Source organism: Crotalus tigris, unplaced genomic scaffold (assembly GCF_016545835.1).
Source record: "Crotalus tigris isolate CLP2741 ecotype Arizona unplaced genomic scaffold, ASM1654583v1 scf7180000019245.846064, whole genome shotgun sequence".
NCBI classification, from domain to species: domain Eukaryota; kingdom Metazoa; phylum Chordata; class Lepidosauria; order Squamata; family Viperidae; genus Crotalus; species Crotalus tigris.
The window spans coordinates 753,701-777,730 of NW_024097453.1; the positions used below are offsets into that span (position 1 = coordinate 753,701).

Here is a 24,030-nt window from a genome sequence, read left to right on the forward strand (position 1 = left end):
AAACCAGCAAGTTCCTTGAACTGTACAACAATTCATAATTTAGAAAGTTCCTCACTGGACTTCTATGATGTTCTGCTTCTTTTCTTGGAAGGGAAATTTAGAAGAGTCTTTTATAATAACCAATTATTTCTTTATGAATTGAATACAGTGGAATCCCGAAACCATGTTTCATTATACTGCCTCTTCTCTATAGAAATTAAGAACAGGTATACTGCACCTCTTTTAATGGACTTTTCCAGGATGTATGGATCTTTTTTAATACTCAACTATTGCTAGCTGATCTATACAAACCTACAGCTCTGGCAGTTGCCAAATTCTGCTTTGTTATCTTTAAGATAAAAGGCTAAATTCTGATCCATCAGGAGAACAATCTTGCCCCTGGATAAAAAAATTCTAATCCCTTCCTATTTATCACTTTTCTTTTAGTTGACTTTTAAAAAAATCACAAAGAAAACATTGTTATATAACATCCTTATTTCTGATTCAATGTTTGAGTGAGATTTTTAACACTTGTCTATCCACTGCATATTGTGTGACTTGAAGATTTTCTGGATCTGGATTTTGCATGTTTCACCCTTCATATCCATAGAGCATTGCTGAAGAACCATGGTGCTGAAGGTGCTTCTTCTCTCATCTTGAGGTTCCCATCTTTTCATATACCGTATTTTCTGGCGTATAAGATGATTTTTGAGAGTGTTGAAATCAGCGCCGAACTCGGGGGTCGTCTTATACGCCGAGTCGTCTTATACGCCGGAAATAATGGTAGTTTCCGGCGTATAAGACGACTTTCTAGGCATGCGACTCGGCGTCGAAGTTGGGGGTCGTCTTATACACCGGGTTGCCCTATACGCCGGAATATACGGTACTAAGGCCAAATTTTTACATTATTTAGGATGCCATTTTAGTTGTCAACTTTGGCATTCCTAGCTTTTGCTATTAGTGAGTTGCCTTTTGGGGCGTGCTGATTACAAGCTGTTGCAAGCCTTATTAGACCTGTTTAATCTATTGTTGCAGCACAGATTTGATCCCTGTGGCTTATTTCAGATTCAAATGAGAAGATTCTATCCTCCCTCCCTTCCTCCGTTTGTGTGTGTGTGAGTGACAGAACAGTGACATTAATAATGATGCCCATCCATCTTTTCTATGATTTTCTTCTCTTCCTGTAAGGTTTGATGATTCTCTGATGTGAATTGACCAACTCCATTTCATTTGACTTTGCTAATAAACTAGAATGTCAATGTTCAAAGACAATAACAATTATATTTTGGTTCATGGTTGCCTTATCAAGAGCTGCATACTCTTTCAGCTTTAATCCAATCATAGCATGAGCAGAGGTAGTAGTTGTATTTGTCTTCTGCCATTTTCAATAGCTTTTAAATACATTCTGATCTAAAAGACAAATTCCAATATCATGTGGACATTCTTTTGTTTCTTAATGTCCATTTATTTTTCTTTCTATTTTATCTCCAGTGGGATTGTGTTTTAGTGTTTAGTCCATGGTCTATGACTGGCCTATCATGCAGGATCTTTAAGCGTATAACCTTCCCATCTGGCTTCTGACATGCATAGTCAATGGAGGAAGTCAGATTTGCTTAAAAACTGCATGATTCACTTAATAACTGTGACAAAAAGATTTTAAAATGGAATGCAACTCATTTAGCAACTGTCTTGCTTAGCAATGGGAATTTTGGGCTCAATTGTGATTGTAAGTCAAGGACTACCTGTAATTGGGATCTGCAAGTTCCTACAACCCTGTTAGTTTTCAGCAGTGTTAGAGTAAAACTGAGGAAGTCTAAATTCAAATTAAACCAGAATGAAAGGTATACAGTAGAAAAACATTAATCTGTCTTCTTTGTTGGTTCATTTATTCCTCTTATTGTATTGTATTGTATTCTTTTGATTTGTGCTTTTGCAAGATTCACATTAGATTCTGCTATAGGACAACTTGTTGTTTCACAATTCTTTTTGTTGAAATTTTTAAATGTGAGTCAATATGTTAAGATGAAATAAAATCTCAGAAGATATCCATCTTCTTAATAGGCCCCTCAAAATTAATTTTTAGCCAGCAATTATAATTTTTTATGGAGAAACCGAGATATATGTACATACTCAAGGACCAATGATGGCTTACAAAACAGCAACTTATATATTAAAAAAGAAATCATTCTCACCTGTAGAAGTATGAACACCCTCTGACTGTGTTGTGAGTGAAATGTTCCTGAGTCTTCTCATTTCCAAAGTCCTCTAGTGGATCTGACCAGAGGATGTCACACATAGGTCCATATGCAGGTGGTTCCTTGAATCGATCTAACTGAGAGAAAGAGAATATAAAGAGAAAGGCTAAGGGCATGTCTGGATCAGGAGAAACAAAACAACTTTTGACTAAAATTATATTAGCATTTGTGCTGCCATCTTGAATTTATACAGTACATATCTATCTTAACTACAATTGAATCTTAAAGTCACAAGAAAGTGGTTGTAATAATATAGCTGTACAATGTTGTAGCAATTCATGATGGTACAAATTTTATGACATTATATATGTAGAGTACCTTACTAGGTTGTCACAGTTGATGAAGTTGACACAATCTCTGGGGATTGGTATACTACAGTTTTTATATACTTCAGATATTGACCTCACAACATTACAATATTCTCTACATACAAAATTTTGAAGGAAAGCAACAAATTACAAAAATAAATGTTGAAGATATTCACACTAGACTGAATATTTAGACATAATGCTTCCCTGACAAAAGGATATGCAGTCCTACTACAAGAACAGCATGACAAAATATCACAGTTATATCATAATCTCAAAAAAAACATATTAATTAGAGTATTCCCTGCAACTGTTGACATATCAGCCTGTCAGTAAGTAGATAGCAGCACCTACACACAACACCATAGTCACCTAGCCATACGCTGCTTCATCCCATTACAAATAACATATTTGGAAAACCCTTGGTGAATAACATGTCACATACAATGTAAATTGTTCCATGAATTAAAATACTTTGAATTTCTATTCCTAGGATACTGTAATCAACAGACCAACATAACCAGAATTTTCTGAAACTCAAATGGATTCATGCATTTTAACCACTATTTTTACTTCAGTTTTTATGCTGCTCTATTAAGGGTCTGAGCAGTTTATACCAACCAGTGGAATTAAAAGCAATAATCCATAAAATAGTAATTATTGTAACCCAATTCACCATCTTTTGCAGCAGATAATTTGTCATCCAACTGCAAATGCTGTCCCGAAGACCCATCTCTTTACAGTTTTTCCACATAAAATTAGGAAGGGACAGAGTGAATATCTGGAACAAGCTGCTCCATACCAAGGGGCCAACAGTGAGTTTTTTCTCTGACATTCCCTTGATGGTAGGATTCTCATTAAGTCTCTTCTTCTTACTAGACAATAAAGTTGCAATATAGAGAAGGTAGATTGAGAATACAGGATTGTGCCACCTCAGATTTTCATTTGGATGATCTTTCCCAACAGCTACATATAGCTCTTTAACAGCAGGGTGAAATTATGCCACTTCTCTTCCCATGACTGCCACTGGTCATTCAGACAGAAGTGATTCTCAATCTCTACAGATAGCTGAGAAGGCTTCATGGTGAATGGGACTGAAGTCTGCTGAGATATTCAGCAAGACCAGGAGGACTGATTTCCTATGCTCCTATCAAAGGTCACATACAAGAGTAACTAATGTACGTTCCATTCCATCCAGGCCATATTTAGGGCTAAATTCTGACTGATACTTAAATCACATTGATATAAAATGAAACAATTTTTATAAACAACTGACATTAATAAAATATTCCTAAACCAGAAGCAATTTTATTCAGCCTGAAAAGTAAGCACTTAATACTAAAAAAAATAATAAATCAAAGAAGGCTTCTACACTATTTACATTTTGTATGAATTAAACCAGGGGTCCCCAACCTATGGTCCACGACCTGGAATCAGGCTGCAGACTCTTGGACAGTGGGCCACAGAAATGGCTGGCTGGTGCACAAACGTGTGGATGTGTATTCCCCCTCTCGTGCTAGCACCTGTGGCCATTTGCCCATGCGCGTGAACAGGAACGCTAGCACGGGGTGGGTGTTTGCAGCCCGTTTACGCATGTGCCACTAGTTCAGATGCTTGATGCAGCCTGTTCACACATGTGTGAATGGACCACTAGTAGCCATGGGGGGGTGTGGCAGTTCGTGCATGCACATGGTGCCAGCGCATGCCATATGTGAAAACGGGGCTGCTAGTGTCGCCTCAGTGTGCATGGCCCCGTGCACACATGCGTGTACCAACTTTGAAGCTGCTCTCCTTTATTCCGGTCTGCGAGACCGGAAAGGTTGGAGACCTCTGAATTAAACAATGGGAATAACAATATTACAAAAAAAAGGTAAAGCACTACAATTTATTTCAAGCAATTTACATGATTTTTAAGGCCAGTCATGGCATAATCGCCAAAAAGATGCTTCCAAATCTGAATGAATTCCCATCTAGAGCATATAGTGAAATTATGAAGTGTCAGAGTGAAAGGTTGTGCTGGATGACAGTACAGAATGCTGAAAAATCAACATTAAGCCAGTTTGCAGCTGTATTGACTGAAAAATTTGGACTCTGCATTGCAAATTCATCTTGGGGAATGTGGCATTTCTATTTGATAACTTACCTCCACATAAGCTTTCTATTCTTTCATTGATCAGGGGAAAGTATAGAGGAAATCAATTCCATCAACTGAATAACTCCCTAGGTACATATTAATAATAAAGCTCTTTAATTCTATTTAAACCAGAACAACATTTAAACACTGATGACTCACTATAAATAAAATCAGATCTGCTTGGCTTTAGCAACATAATGAAGAAATATTCTGTATAAAGAGGACATCCCTTGCTGAATGAAATTATGAAATTATTTTCAGTTTCCCCTCCACTTTAAATCCTTTGCGACTGCTAATGTTGAGGTTTATCTTTTATGCACTTTACTTTTGCATCTTGGCATCTGACAGATGAGATAAGGTTGACAACATCCAAAGCAAATAATTGGGAAACTTTAAGATGCACATCTTCAATTACATGTTTTATCCCCAGCTTTTAGACTACTGTTGTGATGGAACAGCACGACTTTAATACGCCAAATGATATATTAAAAATGAAAGAGTTTTCAAAAGAATAAATAATTGCTAAAAGACAAAAAGGCCATTATCTGTAATTCCTAAAATTATTTTTAATAAATCTTGAAACCGGTTAAAATATAGTATAGAGGATGTGTACTCTTATTAAGTACAGTATACTTCATTGAGTCCTTGTTGCAAACTACCATTTAGGCTGTGATAATATAGTTACTTAGGAAAAAACTGAACTTTTAATGCAGAATCTAAAATTACATGGCATCCTCTTTAGTAATCTATGTCAACTGAATGTGCTAACTTAGATCATAACATAACAGGTTTCTGGAAACCTATTTAGTAATAAACATTTTACCCTGATCCAGAACAGCCACCCCAGGTGTATATACAAGCAGTATTTTGGATACCTGCTCTCCAAACTTACTTTTCTGATGTCATCTAAAGTATTGATCTCAGGGGACAGGCCACCATGCACACATAGAAACTGTTGGTTCATCAGAGCAGCCAAGGGAAGGCAGTCAAAGGCATCCATGCAGGCATCATACACACGTTCTGAATACTTTATTTTACCTTTTGTAATGGTAAAAAGAATAAAAAATGAAAATAAAGAAATAGAAATAAATAAAAAGTTGGCCAAGAATGCTGGTTTTGCTAGCTACAGGTATCAGCTATGTTGTGATATTAGTATTAACAATGAGTCGATCTTATGACAATGACTATCTACATAAATAAAATAATTGAAATATTTTCTGTACAGGTAATCCTCAACAATTGAGCCCAAAATTTCTGTGGCTAAGCAAAACAATTGTTAAGTGAGTTTTGCCCTATTTTATGATCTTTCTTGCCACAGTTGTTAAGTTAGTAACACAGTTGTTAAGTGAATATGGCTTCCCCATTGACTTTACTTGTCAAAAGGTCACAAAAAGTGAAGACATGATTATTGAACACTGCAATCCTCATAAATATGAGCCAGCTGCCAAGGGGCTGAATTTTGATCATGTGACCATGGGGATGCTGCAATGGTTGGTCATAAGTCACTTTTTTCAACACCATTTTGTAACTTTTAATAGTCACTAAATGAACTGTTGTAATTTGAGGACTATCTGTATATGCAAACATTTCTTCTCAGTGTATATGAATTTAATGTCTTCCTTGATCTACTTTGGGTATCATATGGAATATGTTTTGTTCATGTGAAATATTTGTAGTTCATTTTGGTGACTTAATTGGGATAACTTGTTTGGGTTGTACATGCTTTGTAGATCAATTGTAGATTTTATTCTTTTTATATTTAGCTATAGTGCATTTTCTGCTTGCCTATTAACTTTAATAATTTCCAGTTTTTTAAAATAAATTTTGTTGAGTTAGTTTGAGTAACATAGTGTAAAAGCATAATAAATTAAATTTAAAATTATGTAGGAATAAGAATTCATTTCATACATTGTAAATAAATCTTTAAAATGTGTTAAAAGCTCCTACTAAAGGCTATTAATATTTTTTAGTCAATGCAAAAGTTTCTTTCCAAAAACTAAATTTCTTTATATATTCCATTAAGCATTCTCCCATCCCGTTTAAGGGTAGGTCAGTTTCCAAAATCTCCCCTCTGCGTTTTTCTAATTATCTTGCACAATCACAGCAATAAATAAGTTAGAACATAAAATTAATATGAAATGCTAATTTACAAGTATGCATAGTAAAAAAGCAATAAATTATGACACAGTCAAGTAAATTAACAGACCTTTCATTCTCTGCTCATAAACTAAATACCACTGTACACATTTCCATAGGTCACAGATCCTCTAACCACAGCAGATTTTGATGCAACCATCAAATGAGACAGAAGCAAATAGGAAAAAAAGTAGGTAGAAAACAGTAAAGATTAGAGTGGAAAACCAACTCTTCAATGTTCTTTTCTTCAATTTAGGAGAGAAGTACAATTTAGGCTAAGGTCAAATGCATCCTTTCAACATTTACTAATTTCCATGACTGCAGTCCCCTCATCTTTTATTTGAGATCAATGAAATTGAAATATAACTGCTGTCCCATCTGTAATAAAAAACATTCTACTGCAGATGTATGTAAGCTGAGTTTTAGTTTTAGGCTATTTTATAGATGCGTTTGGATAATTTTGGAAATAAGAACAAGTTGCTTTCAGAAACTCCATCCCTGTTCGCATTCCACCACTGGAAAACATAAATGGATACATTTCTGAAACTTTGAGAAAACATGGAAAACCAGGAACTATTGTGCTCAAAGAATATGGAGCATAACTGAGTCAAAATAAACTCACAGAATTTTGATATAATTTCAAGAACTATAATCACACTGGAAGATCAAGGAATGAATGTTTTTAGATGGCAACTATCCATGAGCATTTCTGAAAAATCTAAATGCATGTTTTAAAAATGGTATTTAGTTTATCTGTTTTATTCCTGAATGAGATTTTTAACACTCTCTTAAAAAGGAACAGAATCAAAAGAAGACATTCTGAGTCATACTTACATTCTTGTTTAAATGTGAAGTACTCTGTTAAATGTCTACATTCATGATTCCCACGCAGTAAAAACAGTGTTTTGGGATAAAGAATTTTCAAGGCCCACAAATAAAGCACACACTGAAAAGGGAAAAAAGGTAGAAAGGTGATCAAGAATGAACATTCAAATTTGTTTTATACAGCATACATATGAAATATTAAATTAATCATGTTTTATGATATGTAGAAGCTTTTCTAGGCTTTTAGATACTATGCACTTGTTCTATTTGCTTTAGCAAAGTCCAATACCTCATGAATTTTTAATATATTTACTAACGATAGACAAGCCATAATTCTTCCAGAAATGTTGTTTTCATACTGAAAAAATGATTGAACTTGATAATGTCATATCCATACACAAAGATCAGTTCAGCTGGTAGGGATGACATTCACAGAGAAGAAGGGAACAAATACTCTTCTTCACAATCGTTGCTTTATTTAAGAAAACAGACAAACAAACAAACCTTAATGTTTGCTACTTTAATGAATAACAGCCAAGTTATCTTTGTCATTAGCTTGCATTGCCTCCTATGCAGGTGAGAATTTGACCAATGACTCCTTTGATCTAACTCAGTGGTTCTCAACCTTTCTAATGCCGCGACCCAATAATACAGTTTCCCATTATGTGGTGACCCCCAACCACTTATACATCACCGGGTGCCAGGGGCGTGGCCAAAGAAAAGAAGAAAAAAATGGCGGACAGCCTTGTTTGGCAACCCCCGTGAAATGGTCATTCGACCCCAAATGGGGTCCCGACCCACAGGTTGAGAACCACTGATCTAACTGCTTTGATAAGCTTACAGGAATTACCATACACTAAATAAATGAGTAAATAGTTTATAGGAAAAATCAGAGTTACTTTGGCAATTTCCTCCATTTGTTTCAGCTTATAGAGGACCTGGATTTTCAGTTTTCTTAAAGATTTACAGCTAGTTCACTTTCAGAGAGATAAACAGAATGGGTTTCTGTGTTTGGGTAGGCTGGGTCATATCCCCTACAGCAGACATGTCAAACTCACGACGTCACGTGACGTCGCGCAACGTATCGGAGCTTTTTCGCCATTGCCGGCAATGGGGTGGGCGCGGCTCCGGTATGATGAAACCGGCTCACGGGCCAGCAGTTTGACACCCCTGCCCTTCAGAAATCCTACAAGATCAAATGGAGCTTAAACAAACAGAAAAGCTTAATCAAAGAAAACGGCTCATTTCAATTAAAAAGAACAAGAAAAAGGACTTTTTGAAATAATTTTCTTGTAAACAACTTTAAAACAAATTTGTTATTATTTATTTAACTCCTTGAGAATAAATGTGGACAAATACATCCCACAAGCCCCTTTTGATAGATGATGCTTATTAACACTTCCTTCAACAGTTATATCAAGTTTAGAGAAATCTCAAGAAATAATGAAAATATCCAGAAATGGAATATTTTACACATTTTTACAAGTATAAAAATGCTAACAAGAAAAGTGTGGAATTTTGTAAAGCAATTTTATTATTTTTGAGGAAGGGAGAGCATAATTTTAAAGCAGTACTAACTGCTATACAAAGCTAATAACTGGTACACAACGTACCTGATATAGGTTCAGAGGAAAGATCAGCTTCTAACATAGTGAGAGGAATGATTAGGGCATTACAACGCTAAACCCTGGCTGTAGTATATTCACATATAGAAAAGTAGTCTTAAAAATATTGCTCTAAGAAGAATACTGTAATGGCTTGGGGAAACTGATACTAAGGCATATTAAATCATTTAAAAAGATTCATGTAAGAATCCAAATTAGATTGAGAAACAAACAAGCTAAGGATTATTACACAACCATAATTCCATTCAAGTCCAGTTACACAAAGTATGCTTAATTTAGTTTTATAAACTGATCAGTGGTAGAAATTGCTGTACTGTATAACCCAAAGAATTTCCTAAGAATTCTTCTGAAGTATTAATAATAAAATAATAAAAGACGCTACTTGTGCCTATCTGGGCTTATTTCTGTATCTATTACTTCCTATTTAACCCTATATATTTTACTCATAGCAGAGGCTGTATGCGAGTTTTGCAACAAGATACTTCTAGAGGAAAAAATCAAGACTGCATAAACACAAGGTGCTAATGGCTAAGAATGCTGTTTTCAGAAAAGAAGAGGAATAGAAAACTCGGAAGAAAGAGGCAATTAAATGCTAAGGAAAAGGCTAGTCTAGCAAATAAGTCATTTTTCAGTGTGAAATGGGTGGCATATAAATTTAATCCATAAGTAACTTTTTTTAAAAAAAAGGCATACATAAAAGGAAGACACTATTTAGCATCTCTCTTTTTGCAGGTCTACCTATTAGCAAAATAGAAGAATGGGACATTGATAGACCATCTCCTCCCCAGTTCAATTGAATCCAATTGATTTAGTTATTAAATGTCAACAATATCAGATCTTGAAACTCTTGGTAATTATAATCCATTAACTAATTAACTAACATCACCAATAAAATCCAATACATGAAATCCAGTTTCTTACTTTCTATAGACTTGCCTCTAGGTGTATAAGAACCCATTACTCTTCCATATAAGCATTCTACTAGTACCACATATGGTATCAGCAACACTGCCATTTTCCAGAATGTAACAGAACCATCAAATGAACACAGAGAGGAAGCTGTCTTGTGCCATCTAGTTTGATATTTGATCTATACTTCACTTAGATGGACTATATCTTCGCATAACATACACTTTTATTCAGCAATGGAAAGTTCTACTTCTTCTCCATCTGGAAGATCAAGGTCTGGCACAAGTTCTTCATTTACAACAGATGCTAAGCTGAAGATACTTAGCAATATGCAAATTAATATTTTAAAATATATTTCTTTTATTTTTAACAACAGAATGTGAAGCTTCATAATGAAACATCTAAAATCTGTCAACACACTATCATGAGTGAATTACATAGGTCAGACTGGTCTTTCATTGTCTGCTTTTGGAAAGAATATGGGTGGAAAATATGAATGAACCCCAAATCTGGAAGTTTCCATTATTTGAAATGCATTGAGAATGGTACATAACAATAAGGATTATTCTTTAATGATGGGTAACTGGGATTTACATTCATGGATTGAGGGAATGTATTTGCTTCCTGCTTCTAAACTTCCTTTAGAACAGTGGTTCTCAACCTTTTTAATGCCGCAACCCCCAATCGGTCGTAAGTCGAGGACTACTCAACCGGTAGTAAGTCGAGGACTACTCAACTGGTATAGCACCATTTGCAGAATGGGACTTTTGGCAGGCTCAGCAGGGTAGAGACAGCCTGGACAATTCCTATTGGCTTTTGAAAGCCAATAGAATTAGACTCTATTCAAGAGAGTCTATTCTATTGGCTTTCAAAAGCCAATAGAATAAAAGGGAGTAGCACAGCTAAGGAAAAGGGGGAAAAAATGGCGGACTGCGTTGTTTGGCGATCCCGGTGAAATGGTCGTTCGACTCCAAATGGGGTCCCGACCCACAGGTTGAGAACCACTGCTTTAGAAGTTTATATAATAAATAAAAAGATTTATGCATATAATAAAAAGGCTGATCAATATTATTCTATGGATCAAGATTTAATCTGTATTTTTATGTTTGTATTTCTTTGTTTTATCACTTTTTGTTTATTTTTGTATATCAAAACAAGAAAACTAAAGCAAAATAAAAAAGGAAAAACCCAGCTCCAACCTCAAGAATCCCTTCTCTACCACAAAAGAAAATACAATAGCCATAATTTTGAGTTCAGAGGGAAAATAGCCTGTGGAGGTGTTAAAGATGTTTTAAAATTATGGTCACACACGTAAGTTGGGTTTATGCCTCTCCAAGATGAAGGATTATGATTCATTTATTTTGGTTAGCAGACACCAGTTGTTATATTATAAGTTATGAGCTTTTTGTTATGGGAATCTGTAGCTTTCACCTTTCTATTTACAAGACTGCACAATGCAACAATCCAGCAAACATCTGGAAAGTTATAGGTCACTTTTCAAAAAAGCAGGATCATTCACCATCTACCCAACAAAATGGCTATCCCCCAGGCAAAGACTTAGAATATTGTGAATCTATTTCCTTGTCAACCGCCCCCTCTCCCTTAACCTTATTGATTATGATTAGCTCCTGTAAAGATGACATTCTCAGGAGTACTTCCGGCTATGTGGCAAGAAATTGAACTTATGAATTGGAGAAGGCCTCTTCAAGAAAAATGTGTGTGTGTGTGTGTGTGTGTGTGTGTGTGTGTGTGTGTGTGTATATATGTATGTATTCGCGGGTGTTTGTATGTAGGTCTTTGGTTATTCGAGTTTTTTACCGCGTAAAATTGGAAGTGTCTTGGCGACGTTTCGACGAAGTCCCATTCGTCATCTTCAGGCTGGTGTTTTCGGCTTCGTGCTCCTAGAAGCATGAAGCCGAACGGATTTCTTTTTCAAACTCAATTATACTTCGTGTCCCAGACAGATTTCACATGTTGGATATGATACTAAGATATGGGCTATCCTGAACCAATCCTATAGTGTGAAAATAACAATTGCAGGGGAGCCCTAATTTAAAAAAAATAAAAAATATGGTCTTGTTTTTCTCTTCTCTTCTCAGCCTCCCTGACTTCTAAACCCATTCACTTCTCATTAATGCACTGAATCATTTCCTAACATTCTCTAATGGTAAGTTCTCTTTCTTTGTAGTGAGTGACAGCCTAAAATAGTGAAAGACTTTCATCTGTCTTTCCATTTTGAAGGGGTTTTTTTCTATTTCCTTTTGCCAATGACAAGGCAGCAACTCTTCTTTGTATTCTAGTTTATATATGTAACAAACTATAAATCATAACATTGATTTACCACAAATAGATGCCATGAGGCTTAATTAAAAAGTTGTGTCTTCTTTTAAGCTATAGAAAATGTGAGGGTTTTTTTTTCATATAGTGATTACATGGTCCTATTACTAAACTTTTAACAAATATAAAATGTAAAATGTATGTGTAAAATTGAATCTGAAGTGCAATTACATTATGACGTAATAAAAGTTAACAAGTTTTTGGTATTTCATCTAAGATCAAGTCTAAACTCAATGATAGCATTGAGATCCTATCTATTCCTTAAGTTTCAACAATACGCTCTTTTCTACTGGACTGATTCTAGGAGGGAATTATGGGAACTGAAAGCCAGAAAGTTATTCTGAACAATACTAGATATTATAAAACTGAAATAATTAAGGTGTTTTTCTTTTTGTCAAAGTATAGTATTCTTTCTCTAATAAAAAAAATTGAAATAATCTTCTATAACGTTTTCTAACTGTTTATTCATCAATCCTAAAAGAAATTATGGCTTCAGTTGAATATTAAACTTCAAAATCTACTATATTAATGCATGTATTTTAATCCATTTTTAATGTTTTTCACATGTCCACCTAGTATGATAAAATGCCCTTTCATTTTGTTCACATTTCCAGTATACATTCTAGATAATTTCTCTGACATTGTATACCATTTTATAAAAATTCTTTTAATGATCATAACATAATGAAAATGTCAACCTTTTTAAAACCATTTTTCCCCACGGATCCACCTGCATATTATAATCAAAATAATTAGCTGACTTTTAACCTATTCTTCCTGCTTCAAGTGTCAACAAAAGTTGATACATTTTAGCAATTAAATGTTTATCATCAATACACAACAGTGCCTCAATTTATGTCTTTTTATACCAGGTCTTTTTATCCATTTTGAATCTTTCTGATAACTGTAAATGTCAAAGCTATTGGCAATCATTCTTCTACTATTAGTTGCTCTCTCTATAGATTAATTTTATATTCACTTTAAATATTTTCCAAAAATTCTTGGTATGTTAACAATTTGTTTGTCCTTGCCATATTTCTTATAGGCACTGTAATCCACAGAAATGTTTTCAGGCATAGTCTGGCTTTGTATCTTTTACATTTCCAATATGGCATATCTAATAAAATATTTAAAATACATATTAATTTTAACTTTATCATAACATATATCCAAGCTTCAGGTCATGGTCATCTAACTCTAAAAGACCAAAATGGGTTTCTCTGTTCAAACATCAAAATGCAAAATGCAGTTTCAAATCCAGTAAACCCAATCTTTCTTTTGCATCTTGTAGCGCATTATATTTAACTTGTGGGTTTTCCCTCCTTGCCATATAACTTTAGATATATCCTTTGCCATTGTTTGTACATCGCTTGTAAGCAAAACAATAATTCTCACCGCAAAAGTTCTCCCTAACAATGACAATTTTAATTTGTCCCATCTTCTTAATTTTATTCCCTTAACATACTTATTTTGAAATAACATATAATTCATATTTGTTATAATATCATTTTATTTTTTTTCCAATTTTAAATTCAGTTTTCTCCATCAGTTTTATTTGATCTTCTGATTTCATATTTTTCTTAGCATCTCCATTTTCTTAAACTTAAAACTTGTTAGGAATTTTCTATTCCTCCTACCAATTCTTCTAAAACTATTATCAGGTCATCTATGAATTCTTTTTTAAAGCTTAACTCCCACAATTTTCTCATCTTGTCTTATGTCTGTGTTCAATACAGATAGTCCTTGAATTATAACCACTCATTGAGTGACTGTTCAAAGTTACAACAGCACCGAAAAAAGTCACTTATGACTGTTTTTCACACTTATGACCATTGCAACATCCCCATGGTCATGTGATCAAAAGTCAGATACCTGGCAACTGACTTTATTTATGACGGCTGCAGTGTCCCAAGATCATGTGATCCCCTTTTGCAATCTTCTGTCAAGCAAAGTCAATGGGGAATATAGTTTCACTTAACAACTATGGGAGAAAGGTCATAAAATGAGGCAAAACTCACTTAACAAATGTCCTACTTAGTGACAGAAATTTTGGGCTCAGTTATGGTTATAAGTCGAGGACTACCTGTACCTCAAGAATATAAACAAGGATAGAAACAACGGGTATTTGGAGCCTTTTTTTGTTAGTTTTCCGTTAACAATTATTTGTCTTTCTATGAAGTATAAAATAATTTTACTTATTTAATAAAGTTAAAATTTTCCAGAACTCTAAACAAGAAAATCCAATTCAAATTGTCAAAGGAGAATTTTTTTCTCCTTTGACATGATATACTCTATGTTAACCATATGCCTTCAGAACATACAACACACTTAAAGGAAAAGGAAACTGTAGTGGTATCATTATGTGATTAAATGTCTTGAGAGAATACAACAGCAATCTTCAGCCAAGCTGGTTGGGAATTTAAATGTTTAAACATTGCAATCCCAATTTTTCTGAACGGCCTGAAGTTGGTGTTACATTATCACTGGTAACATCTGCCTGTTTTATTTTGCTCTCAAGGATCGTATTAACACATGTTTCTTTTACCATATGTTGAATATTCTTCAACTTATTTATGACATCTGGAAGCTTATTCATCAACTTTAGGATTAATCACTAAATTAGTAATTCATTAAAATGACAATATGTAAAAAGAAAAATCCTTGTATTTGAAATGCTTTCCATCCTAAGAAATTCAGTATTAATTAATTAGTTTTTTCAATGATATTTACTAGCTTTACTGAATGCAAGATTTTTAGACTGACAATTTCATGAAGACCTGATTTTAAATGGCAGTATATACACATCAGTTAAATAAGTAAATAATGCAAACCCCTTTGGCTCACTCTTTAATCAAATTAATAGGTATTTGGCCACTTCATAGCATTCTGGTTCTAAACAAGAGTATAAAGAATTTGGATAGTGGTTTTATTGAAAATTGATCAAAGGCTTTGTGTATGAAATAATTTTGGCCTAAATGTGTACTTCTACTTTAATAGTCAGATCAAGTGTTGTTTAAATATGAAAATTAGAACATCTATAAAATCCACCGAGTATTGTCTCATTAGCAAATGCCAAAAGGCAGTTGCTAATCCTAAATATGTGGTATTGTTCAAACAATTATCAGATTGCTACTTAGAGCAGAATTTAGATACACTGCACAAACATCTCTGTACTCCATTCATAGAACAACTATTTTCAGATGATTGTATGGACAAAAATCCATATACTCTATCTGCTTTGTTTTGTCTGAAATATGGGATGGGAAAAACTATTAAGATATGTGGTTCTGTGCTAGTTTCTTGTAAGCAGTTCTCTATAAACAGAACAAAATAAGAATTATTTTAAGTTTCTTTTGAAAATTGGAGGATGCACTTGTATCTGAAGTCCTTGTACAATTTCAAAACCATTTCAATTCTGCATTACCCAACCAGCAGGAAATGTATCCCTTCTGCTAACTATATTCATATTCCATCATGCATTAGAAGAACAACTTTATAAACTGCACAGTTCACAATTCTGCATCTTCTCTTCAAATCCCAGAATACTGAGTCATAATATCCAGCATTTTAATTGAGAGTATTTGTCAAGGCACAAATTAAGCAGAATACTGTGCTGGGACATTCCTCTTTGATTTTAGCATATTGCAAAATATTCAGATAATGGAAGGGGAATCTTGATTGCAGCCAGAAATGTATTTTGCTCGCAGAAGGTATGCTATATTTGCCAATCTATATTTACAAATCATATCTGTTGCTTGACCCTTTAACAAAACATGTCACCATATAAAATTCAAAAGACCTCTCCAAGTGACATTTATCTGAAGGTCAGCGCTAACTAAACATCCCTGAATTATAACACTTCTAGTATATAGGAGCTATGGTGGAAAAATGCATGAGAATGCTATTACTTCCAATTAGCAGTCAGTTTTGAGCATTTGGACAACTGGGGAAAAGCTAAATTGTGCAAATTTATGACTTAAAAGATATTGCAAGTTTGGCTTCCATTCTAGCCTCTTTCTCAGCTACAAATCATTTGCCTATTTGCCCAGAGACTCCTATTTAGACGATTAAAAGGGAAGACTAAGGTATATTTTTAAGGAAGGAAGAAAGTATACTTTTAGATTTCTGCAGAAAAAAAGATTTTGAATAGGAGAAATCCATTGATAATTCCTGGAAGGCTTTTCTTAAACAATCATTACCACTTTTCATTTTTGCAAAGAAGAGGAATGCAACTGTTTAAAGACCAATCTGTATATTCAAATCAGGTTAAAAGAGGCTAGAATTCAAAAGAGGCTAGAATGGAAGCCAAACCTGAAGTATAATTGAACCTGGAAGAATTGTATATATGCTCAGTACAGTAAATAGTACAGCAAAAACTAGTAAAGAGTTTCATGCCATCAATGGTCATCAGAGAGCTATCTCCTCCCTTTCAAGAGGATATTATCGTTATTTTTAATGTTTTTAAATAACAGTATTTTGGGGGGTCTAGAAAACACAAAAGGACAATGTTTGGGGAAGAAATAGTGAACTAAAGACTGCTCTGCTAAAAGCATGCATAGTGCCCTAGTCTATCTATCTTAAAGAGTTGACACATGATTATAAGACAGCTGCCCAATCATGCATCATTAGATGATCTTTCCTAGAGACCATATGTAGATAAAGATTGATAACATTGTTAAATTTAATTCACAATTTCTTTCTTCTTCTTCTGATCTAAAGACATCAGTAACCAAATCAAAGTAAGTACTGCTGGTTATGGCAGCTGAAGAACCTGTAAACTCCTAATCTGTCTTCCAGAAATGAGGAAGCAGCTTTCTTGAGGTCCTATGCCAACCTAGCAAGATAGCTAAGGCACAATGTCTACAGTATCTACATCTCTACTGATCAAAGTGGCCAAAGGACTATGAAGAAATGCCCATGTCCATGATTATCTGGACAAGGGTATACAGATGCCTGTCTACTACTGCTAGAAGCCCTTGAGCAAAGGGGTTAATGCTATACAAGCAGTAAGAACAATATAGATATAATGGACGGAATAGAAAGCTGATGAAAAGGAAAGAGCTGTGAGATTCAAGATGAATGAGTTAAGGGCCCTATTTCCTGGCTGTATTGCTAACTGGCTAAATATTTTGGCTACTATGTATATTTATTTAGGATGTTTCTCTTGTTATTATGTTTTTATTATTTTTATTGTAATTTTTTAAATTGTAAGCTTCCCAGGGACATTGACTGGGATGAGCAGCTAAGAAATTGATTGATTGAATGAATATGAATTCTTCATTACCACAGTTGTAACTAGTGCCTATAATGTCCTCCATGAAGTTATATAATAGTCCTTTAAAGTAATTCAAATTAACTGTCTATAAAATATTCCATTCTGCAACCATGCATTCTTCATCTATCTTGAATGAATGACCCTGTGTTTTAGAATGAAGAAAAAGAAAGAAGTCTTTCTATCAATTTTTTTTCAGTAATGTTAAACATGTCTATTGTACCTCCAATTATTCGAGCTTGAAGGATTCCTATAATAATTTACTTTTAAAATGTTGTGGTAGGGTAGCTTGTAACAAAGTTCATATGATAATTTACAGCATTTGAGATTTGAGAAGATCCAAACAGGTCTTCTATTAGAGACACTAGTTCTCTTGCAGTGTTAGTATTGCAACACAGAAAAATGTACCAGGAATCTTCATTATATTTCTCTTAATTTTTATGCTAAACCGAAGACTCAATTACTAGGCTAAACTGAAGGGTTATCTAACACTCTCCCTTCAAAGGAAAAACTTTTTTTTTTAAAAAAAAGAAATTAAAGTAGAATGAACATAGCCTAGTCCTAATTTATTTCTGGGGTGGAAGGGGAAAATGACAAATTTATGGCTTAAAAAGACCAGATATTTTATTGAGCTTTGCAGTGTGTGTGTGTTTGGTATGTATATGAGTGTGTGTATCTCTGTGTGTGTGTATGTGTGTGTGTATACATATATTATATGCACCCGCACACATAGCATACATAAAAGTTTGAAATGCTTCATTTTCCTTTGCAATGCATTATTATATTTCTACCACCCACCTTGTATAATTTCCAATTCTTGTTCCTAAAAATACAGAGGTTTTCTTCATGCACTGTTGTCTCTATTTGAAACAATTTGCAGGCAGCAGGCAATTCCACCCACCACAAAAAAGACAGATTCAGAGAACATAGAAGTTGATGGTCCAAACCCTTAAAACCTGTTTGATTTTACAATAGATGCTGTCTTTTCCTTACTATCTCAAATATGATAAAAACATAGAATGGCCTTAAGGAGCAGTATTAATCTACCCAAAGTGTAATTTAACATGGCCAGGAAGAATACATATTGCTCCTTTATTCCTCTTACTGTATTTTATATGGAAGGAACATAATTAAATGCAAGATAACCGTTAGTCATCACAATTATCTGATGCCACTGCAGGAAAAAAAAGGCAGATTGTTTTTAGACTTGGCCAAATTAAAAAGAAGTTTAAAATCCTTTTAAAACTATAAGGAAGGTGAATGTGAATTATTTAAATTGCAATCCTGCATACCGAATGTGGAAGTCATAAGGATTCAGAAGGACTTAGTTTGAAGAAACAGGGTAAAACAGTTTTCCAGGGCAATGTGACAGCTTTGTAGAATCCATAAGTCTTTCTTTGGGGGGAAGGCAAGGAAAGGGAAGTGAGTAATTTAGCTTACACATAGCCCTCAGCTTATGACCAGTTGCTTAGTGACAATTCAAAGTTTCAGTGGACCTCTCCAAAGCTACTCAAGACTTGCTGTTGAAGTTCCAACAGCTGCACCCATAGTCACATGACTCAATTTATGACAGTTACCAACCAGCTCACATTTATGGTCATTTGCAATGTCCATGAACACATGACTCAATTTATGACATTTTTTTGCTGTAAACCAATATCTACTTCCAGTTTAAAGCAAAAGTCGTCCAAAGGGTAAAATGGATTCACTTAATGAACACTCCATTCACATCACAACTGTCACAAAAATGTTTATAAAATCCTATGTGGTCACATAACAACGACTTAAGAAATGTAAATTGAGGACTACCTATAAAGCTTTGACATTTTGAATATACTGTTAGTTTTAATGAATAATTTTTCAACCAAATAAGCTAACATTACATATTAGTTCTCAGTACAGATGTGCAAAATAATTGGGACCAGAATTTCCGTTGCTAAGTGATGCAGTCATAAAAGTTTGAAGTCATGTAATGACATGTGATTGCATGCTTAGTGCTGGCATTCTCTGTTGCCATTGTTAAGCGAGGATGACAGGTCATTAAGTAAGTCCAGAAGGTTGCAACAAAGCCAGCAATAGATTTGTGGCTGCTGCTGGGTGGGGGAGGGTGTGCAGGTGGTGTGCAAGGCACTTGGATTGGAGTAACTGCTACCAGGTGAGGGAGAATATAATAATAATAATAATAATAATAATAATAATAATAATAATAATAATAAACAATAATAGTAAAGTTGGAAGGGACCTTGGAGGTCATCTAGTCCAACCCCCTGCTCAGGCAGGAAACCCTATACTAGACATGTCAAACACAAGGCCCGCAAAGTGGTTTCATGTGGCCCACGAAGCCATCCTGGAAGCAGTGAGGGAATGGCCCCTGCTGCCTTGACCCTTGCCCAGGCCAGCCGGGAGCCAATGTACAAATTTTGTGGTGGCCATCTTGGCATTTGCCCCGGTGGACCATGCCTTGGCACTTGCCTCGATCCCACCCCCTTCTGCCAGAGACCCTCAGATCTGTCTCACTCCTGCCCAGGCCCCCACAGGCACCCTTGACACAAATGATGTAGAACTGGCCACACCTATCCAGTAGGCCACACCCACTCCATCCACGCCCATCCAGTAGGCTGCACCCACTCTGGACACACCCACCTGGCCCCCAAGGGCAACCGCAATGCTGATGCGGCCCTCACTGAAATTGAGTTTAACACTCCTGCCCTATACCATTTCGGACAAATGGTTGTCTAATCTCTTCTTAAAAACCTCCAGTGTTGGAGCATTCACAGCTTCTGGAGGCAGGCTCTTCCACTGGTTAACTGTTCTAACTGTCAGGAAGTTTCTCCTTAGTTCTAGGTTGCTTCTCTCCTTCCTTAGTTTCCACCCGTTGCTTCTTGTCCTGCCTTCAGGTGCTTTGGAAAATAGCTTGACATCCTCTTCTTTGTGGCAGCCCCTGAGATATTGGAACACTGCTATCATGTCCTCCCTCATCCTTCTCTTCATTAAACTAGACATACCCAATTCCAGCAGTTGTGCCTTATATGTTTTAGCCTCCAGTCCCCTAATCATCTTTGTTGCTCTTCTCTGTACTCTTTCTAGAGTCTCAACATCTTTTTTACACCATGGTGACCAAAACTGGATGCAGTATTCCAAGTGTGGCCTTACTAAGGCATTGTAAAGTGGTATTAACACTTCACGTGATCTTGATTCTATCCCTCTGTTTATGCAACTTAGCACTGCGTTGGCCTTTTTGGCAGCTGCAGCACACTGCTGGCTCATATTTAGGTGATTGTCCACTAGGACTCCGAGGTCCCTCTCACAGTTACTACTATTGAGCAAGGTACCCCCTATACTATAGCTGTGCATTTGGTTTTTCTTGCCTAAATGTAGAACCTTGCTTTTTTCACCATTGAATTTCATTTTGTTAGATAGCGCCCAGTGTTCAAGTCTGTCCAGATCCTTCTGTATCTTAAGCCTGTCTTCTGGAGTGTTGGCTATTCCTGCCAGCTTGGTGTCGTCTGCAAATTTGATGAGTTCCCCATCTATCCCTTCGTCCAAATCGTTGATGAAGAAGTTGAAGAGCACTGGACCAAGAACAGAGCCCTGGGGCACCCCACTACACACTTCCCTCCATATAGATGCACTTCCATTGAGGACCACTCACTGAGTACGGCCGGTCAGCCAGCTATGGATTCATCTGGTGGTGGTGCTGTCTACCCCACATTTTTCTATCTTGTCAAGTAGTAGGTTGTGACCTACTTTATCAAATGCCTTACTGAAGTCCAAGTAAATTATGTCCACAGCATTCCTCTGATCCACTAATTTTGTCACTTGGTCAAAGAATGCAATAAGATTTGTCTGGCATGATCTATTTTTCACAAACCCATGTTGGCTTTTAGTAATTGGCTTTGTTTGCCTCTAGGTGTTCACTGATTCATTGTTTGATTATCTTTTCCAGGATCTTCCCAGGTATTGAGGTCAGGCTGATAGGTCTGTAATTTCCTGGGTCCATTTTTTTTCCCTTTTTTGTAGATGGGAACTACATCAGCTCTTTTCCAGTCCTCTGGTAGTTCCCCTGTGTTCCAGGATCTTTGAAAAATATAGTTCAGTAGTTCTGAGAGCACATCTGCCTGTTCCTTGAGAACATTGGGGTGTAATCCATCTGGTCCTGGAGATTTGAACTCGTCTAGGCTGGATAGGTGTTCACTTACCATTTTCTTGCCTATCTTAACTTGTGTTTCTATTCTGTTTTTTATGGCACTATTTTTGATAAGTTGGTCTGTTTTTTCCTTTGTGTAAAGACAGATGCAAAAAACAGTTAAATAGTTCTGCTTTCTCCCTGTTGCTTGTCACCTTCTTGCCACTTTCACCCACTAATGGACCAATAGTTTCCTTCACTTTTTTCTTCGTTTTTTACATGTTGAAAGAAGCTTTTTTTTGTTATTTTTGACTTTGGTCGCAAGCCTTAGTTCATTTTGAGCCTTGGCTTTCCTCACTTCATGTTTGGAGGCTTGGGCTATTTGCTGATATTCTGACTTAGTTATGTGCCCCTCTTTCCACTTTCTATACTTGTCCTTTTTACCTTTCAGTTTGTCAGAGAGCTCTTTATACAGCTAGAGAGTTCTTTATGAGAGCTGTTATTTTTCTCCTTTGTTGGTATTGTGCTAGAATGGGCTTTTATTATCTCATTTTTCAAAATTTCCCAAGCTTCTTGAGTTGTTTTCCCCTTGAGGATTCTCATCCATGGAATCCTTCCCAAGCCCTCTCTAAGTTTATTGAAATTAGCTCTCTTGAAGTCCAAGACTCTCGTTTGACTGTGTTCTATTGCTTGTGCTTCCATAATGTTGAATTCCAATATTGCATGATCACTTCCTCCCAGGGTTCCTATGGTTTCAACACCTTCTATCATTTCATCTCTGTTAGTGAGAAGTAGATCCAAAATGTCAAATCCCTAGTTCCCTTCTCTACTTTTTGGGAGACAAAGTTGTCTGCTAGGTTTGCCAGGGCAAGTCGCAACATTCCTTGCCAGCTTCCTGGTTAACTTTGCTTGTGTGATGTAGCAAGGAAGGTCACAAATTGTGATCACGTAACTGTTGGATGCTGAAACTCTCATTAGTGCAAGCCAGTTGCCAAGTGCCTAGATCAGGATCATGTAAAAGCAGGGGTGCTGGGACAGCCAGAACTTCAAAGACAAATTGTCAGTACCATTTGTTCAACACCACTGTAACCCCAGTCACTGAACAAGAGGTTGTTAAACAAGGACTACCTATAATGATTTCAGGGCTTAACCAAATAAATTAGACCTGCCTGAAATTTAATAATTATAAAATATTAACTATTTTTAAAAAGTGTAATATCTAGGCTAGAAGAAAAAGACCAAATATGCTTATGGTAGTTCAACGTGATGCTTTCTACTGAACATTTCTGTATACCATGTTTGCCAAAAGTGGCAGCATGAAAATATACTTTTAGAATTATAATATACTGAAAGAAAATAAGAAATCAACATGCATTGCAAATTAATTTCATAGCTAAAGAAGGAAACAACACTTACTTCAATACTGAAGTATCCTCTGTCAACATAGTCCCCTAGAAAAAGGTATCGTGTGTTGGCAGGAGAACCTCCCACTTCAAACAGCTTCATCAAGTCAAAGAATTGTCCATGGATATCGCCACAAACTGAAAGAAAATGATGGAAATAATAATTAATAATGCTATACATTATAGAACTATATTTATTTTCTAGATAGTAAGTGAAATGTAACTTAAATCTAGAATGTAGGATCTGGGCAATTTCTTTCTAACATATTACATCACTGATTTGCCATCAGGATGGGCAACTATGGCAACTTTCATAAAAGTGCCATAGTTGTCCACTCCTGATTTATGTTGACTACCAATAGCCTTCCAGTTTGCTATTCAAGATTCTTTAGCTGCTATGAAACATGGAATAAGAGAAGAACTATGAAACTGATTTACATCTATATCTATATGGATAGATGGCTCAGGCATAGGTGAAGCATATTGACTGCCTCAGGTTACAGATGTTATGAACAGACATTAGTGTCTTATAGAGACAGCCATAATGCCCTGCACCCATCTGCTTTCCAGATGTTAGACTATATTGTTCCATAAACTAGCATCCATGGTGTAAGATTCTTCAACGCTGGTGATGTGATAGTAAGATTCAACTTTCAGTTCAGTCAGCCTTTGAACATGGCCTGGGAAGGAGCACTATCTTGTTCTTGGGCTCAGACCATAA

General features: G+C 35.7%; 1 protein-coding gene across 5 annotated transcripts in view; it reads right to left on the reverse strand.

Annotated features, from left to right (window-relative positions):
- The window catches only part of PPP3CA (protein phosphatase 3 catalytic subunit alpha), an 80,694-nt gene extending 57,240 nt beyond the window's left edge, over positions 1–23,454 (reverse strand). For all 5 annotated transcript variants that reach the window (XM_039361331.1, XM_039361329.1, XM_039361328.1 and 2 more), the window contains exons 1-4: positions 23,323–23,454; positions 7,647–7,758; positions 5,569–5,714; positions 2,172–2,311 (exon numbers count right to left, since the gene is read on the reverse strand). In XM_039361331.1, the coding sequence (XP_039217265.1) occupies positions 2,172–2,311; positions 5,569–5,714; positions 7,647–7,758; positions 23,323–23,412 (488 nt within the window). In that variant the 5' untranslated portion in view covers positions 23,413–23,454. The remainder of the gene's footprint in view (positions 1–2,171; positions 2,312–5,568; positions 5,715–7,646; positions 7,759–23,322) is intronic.
- Positions 23,455–24,030: the final 576 nt, after the last annotated feature.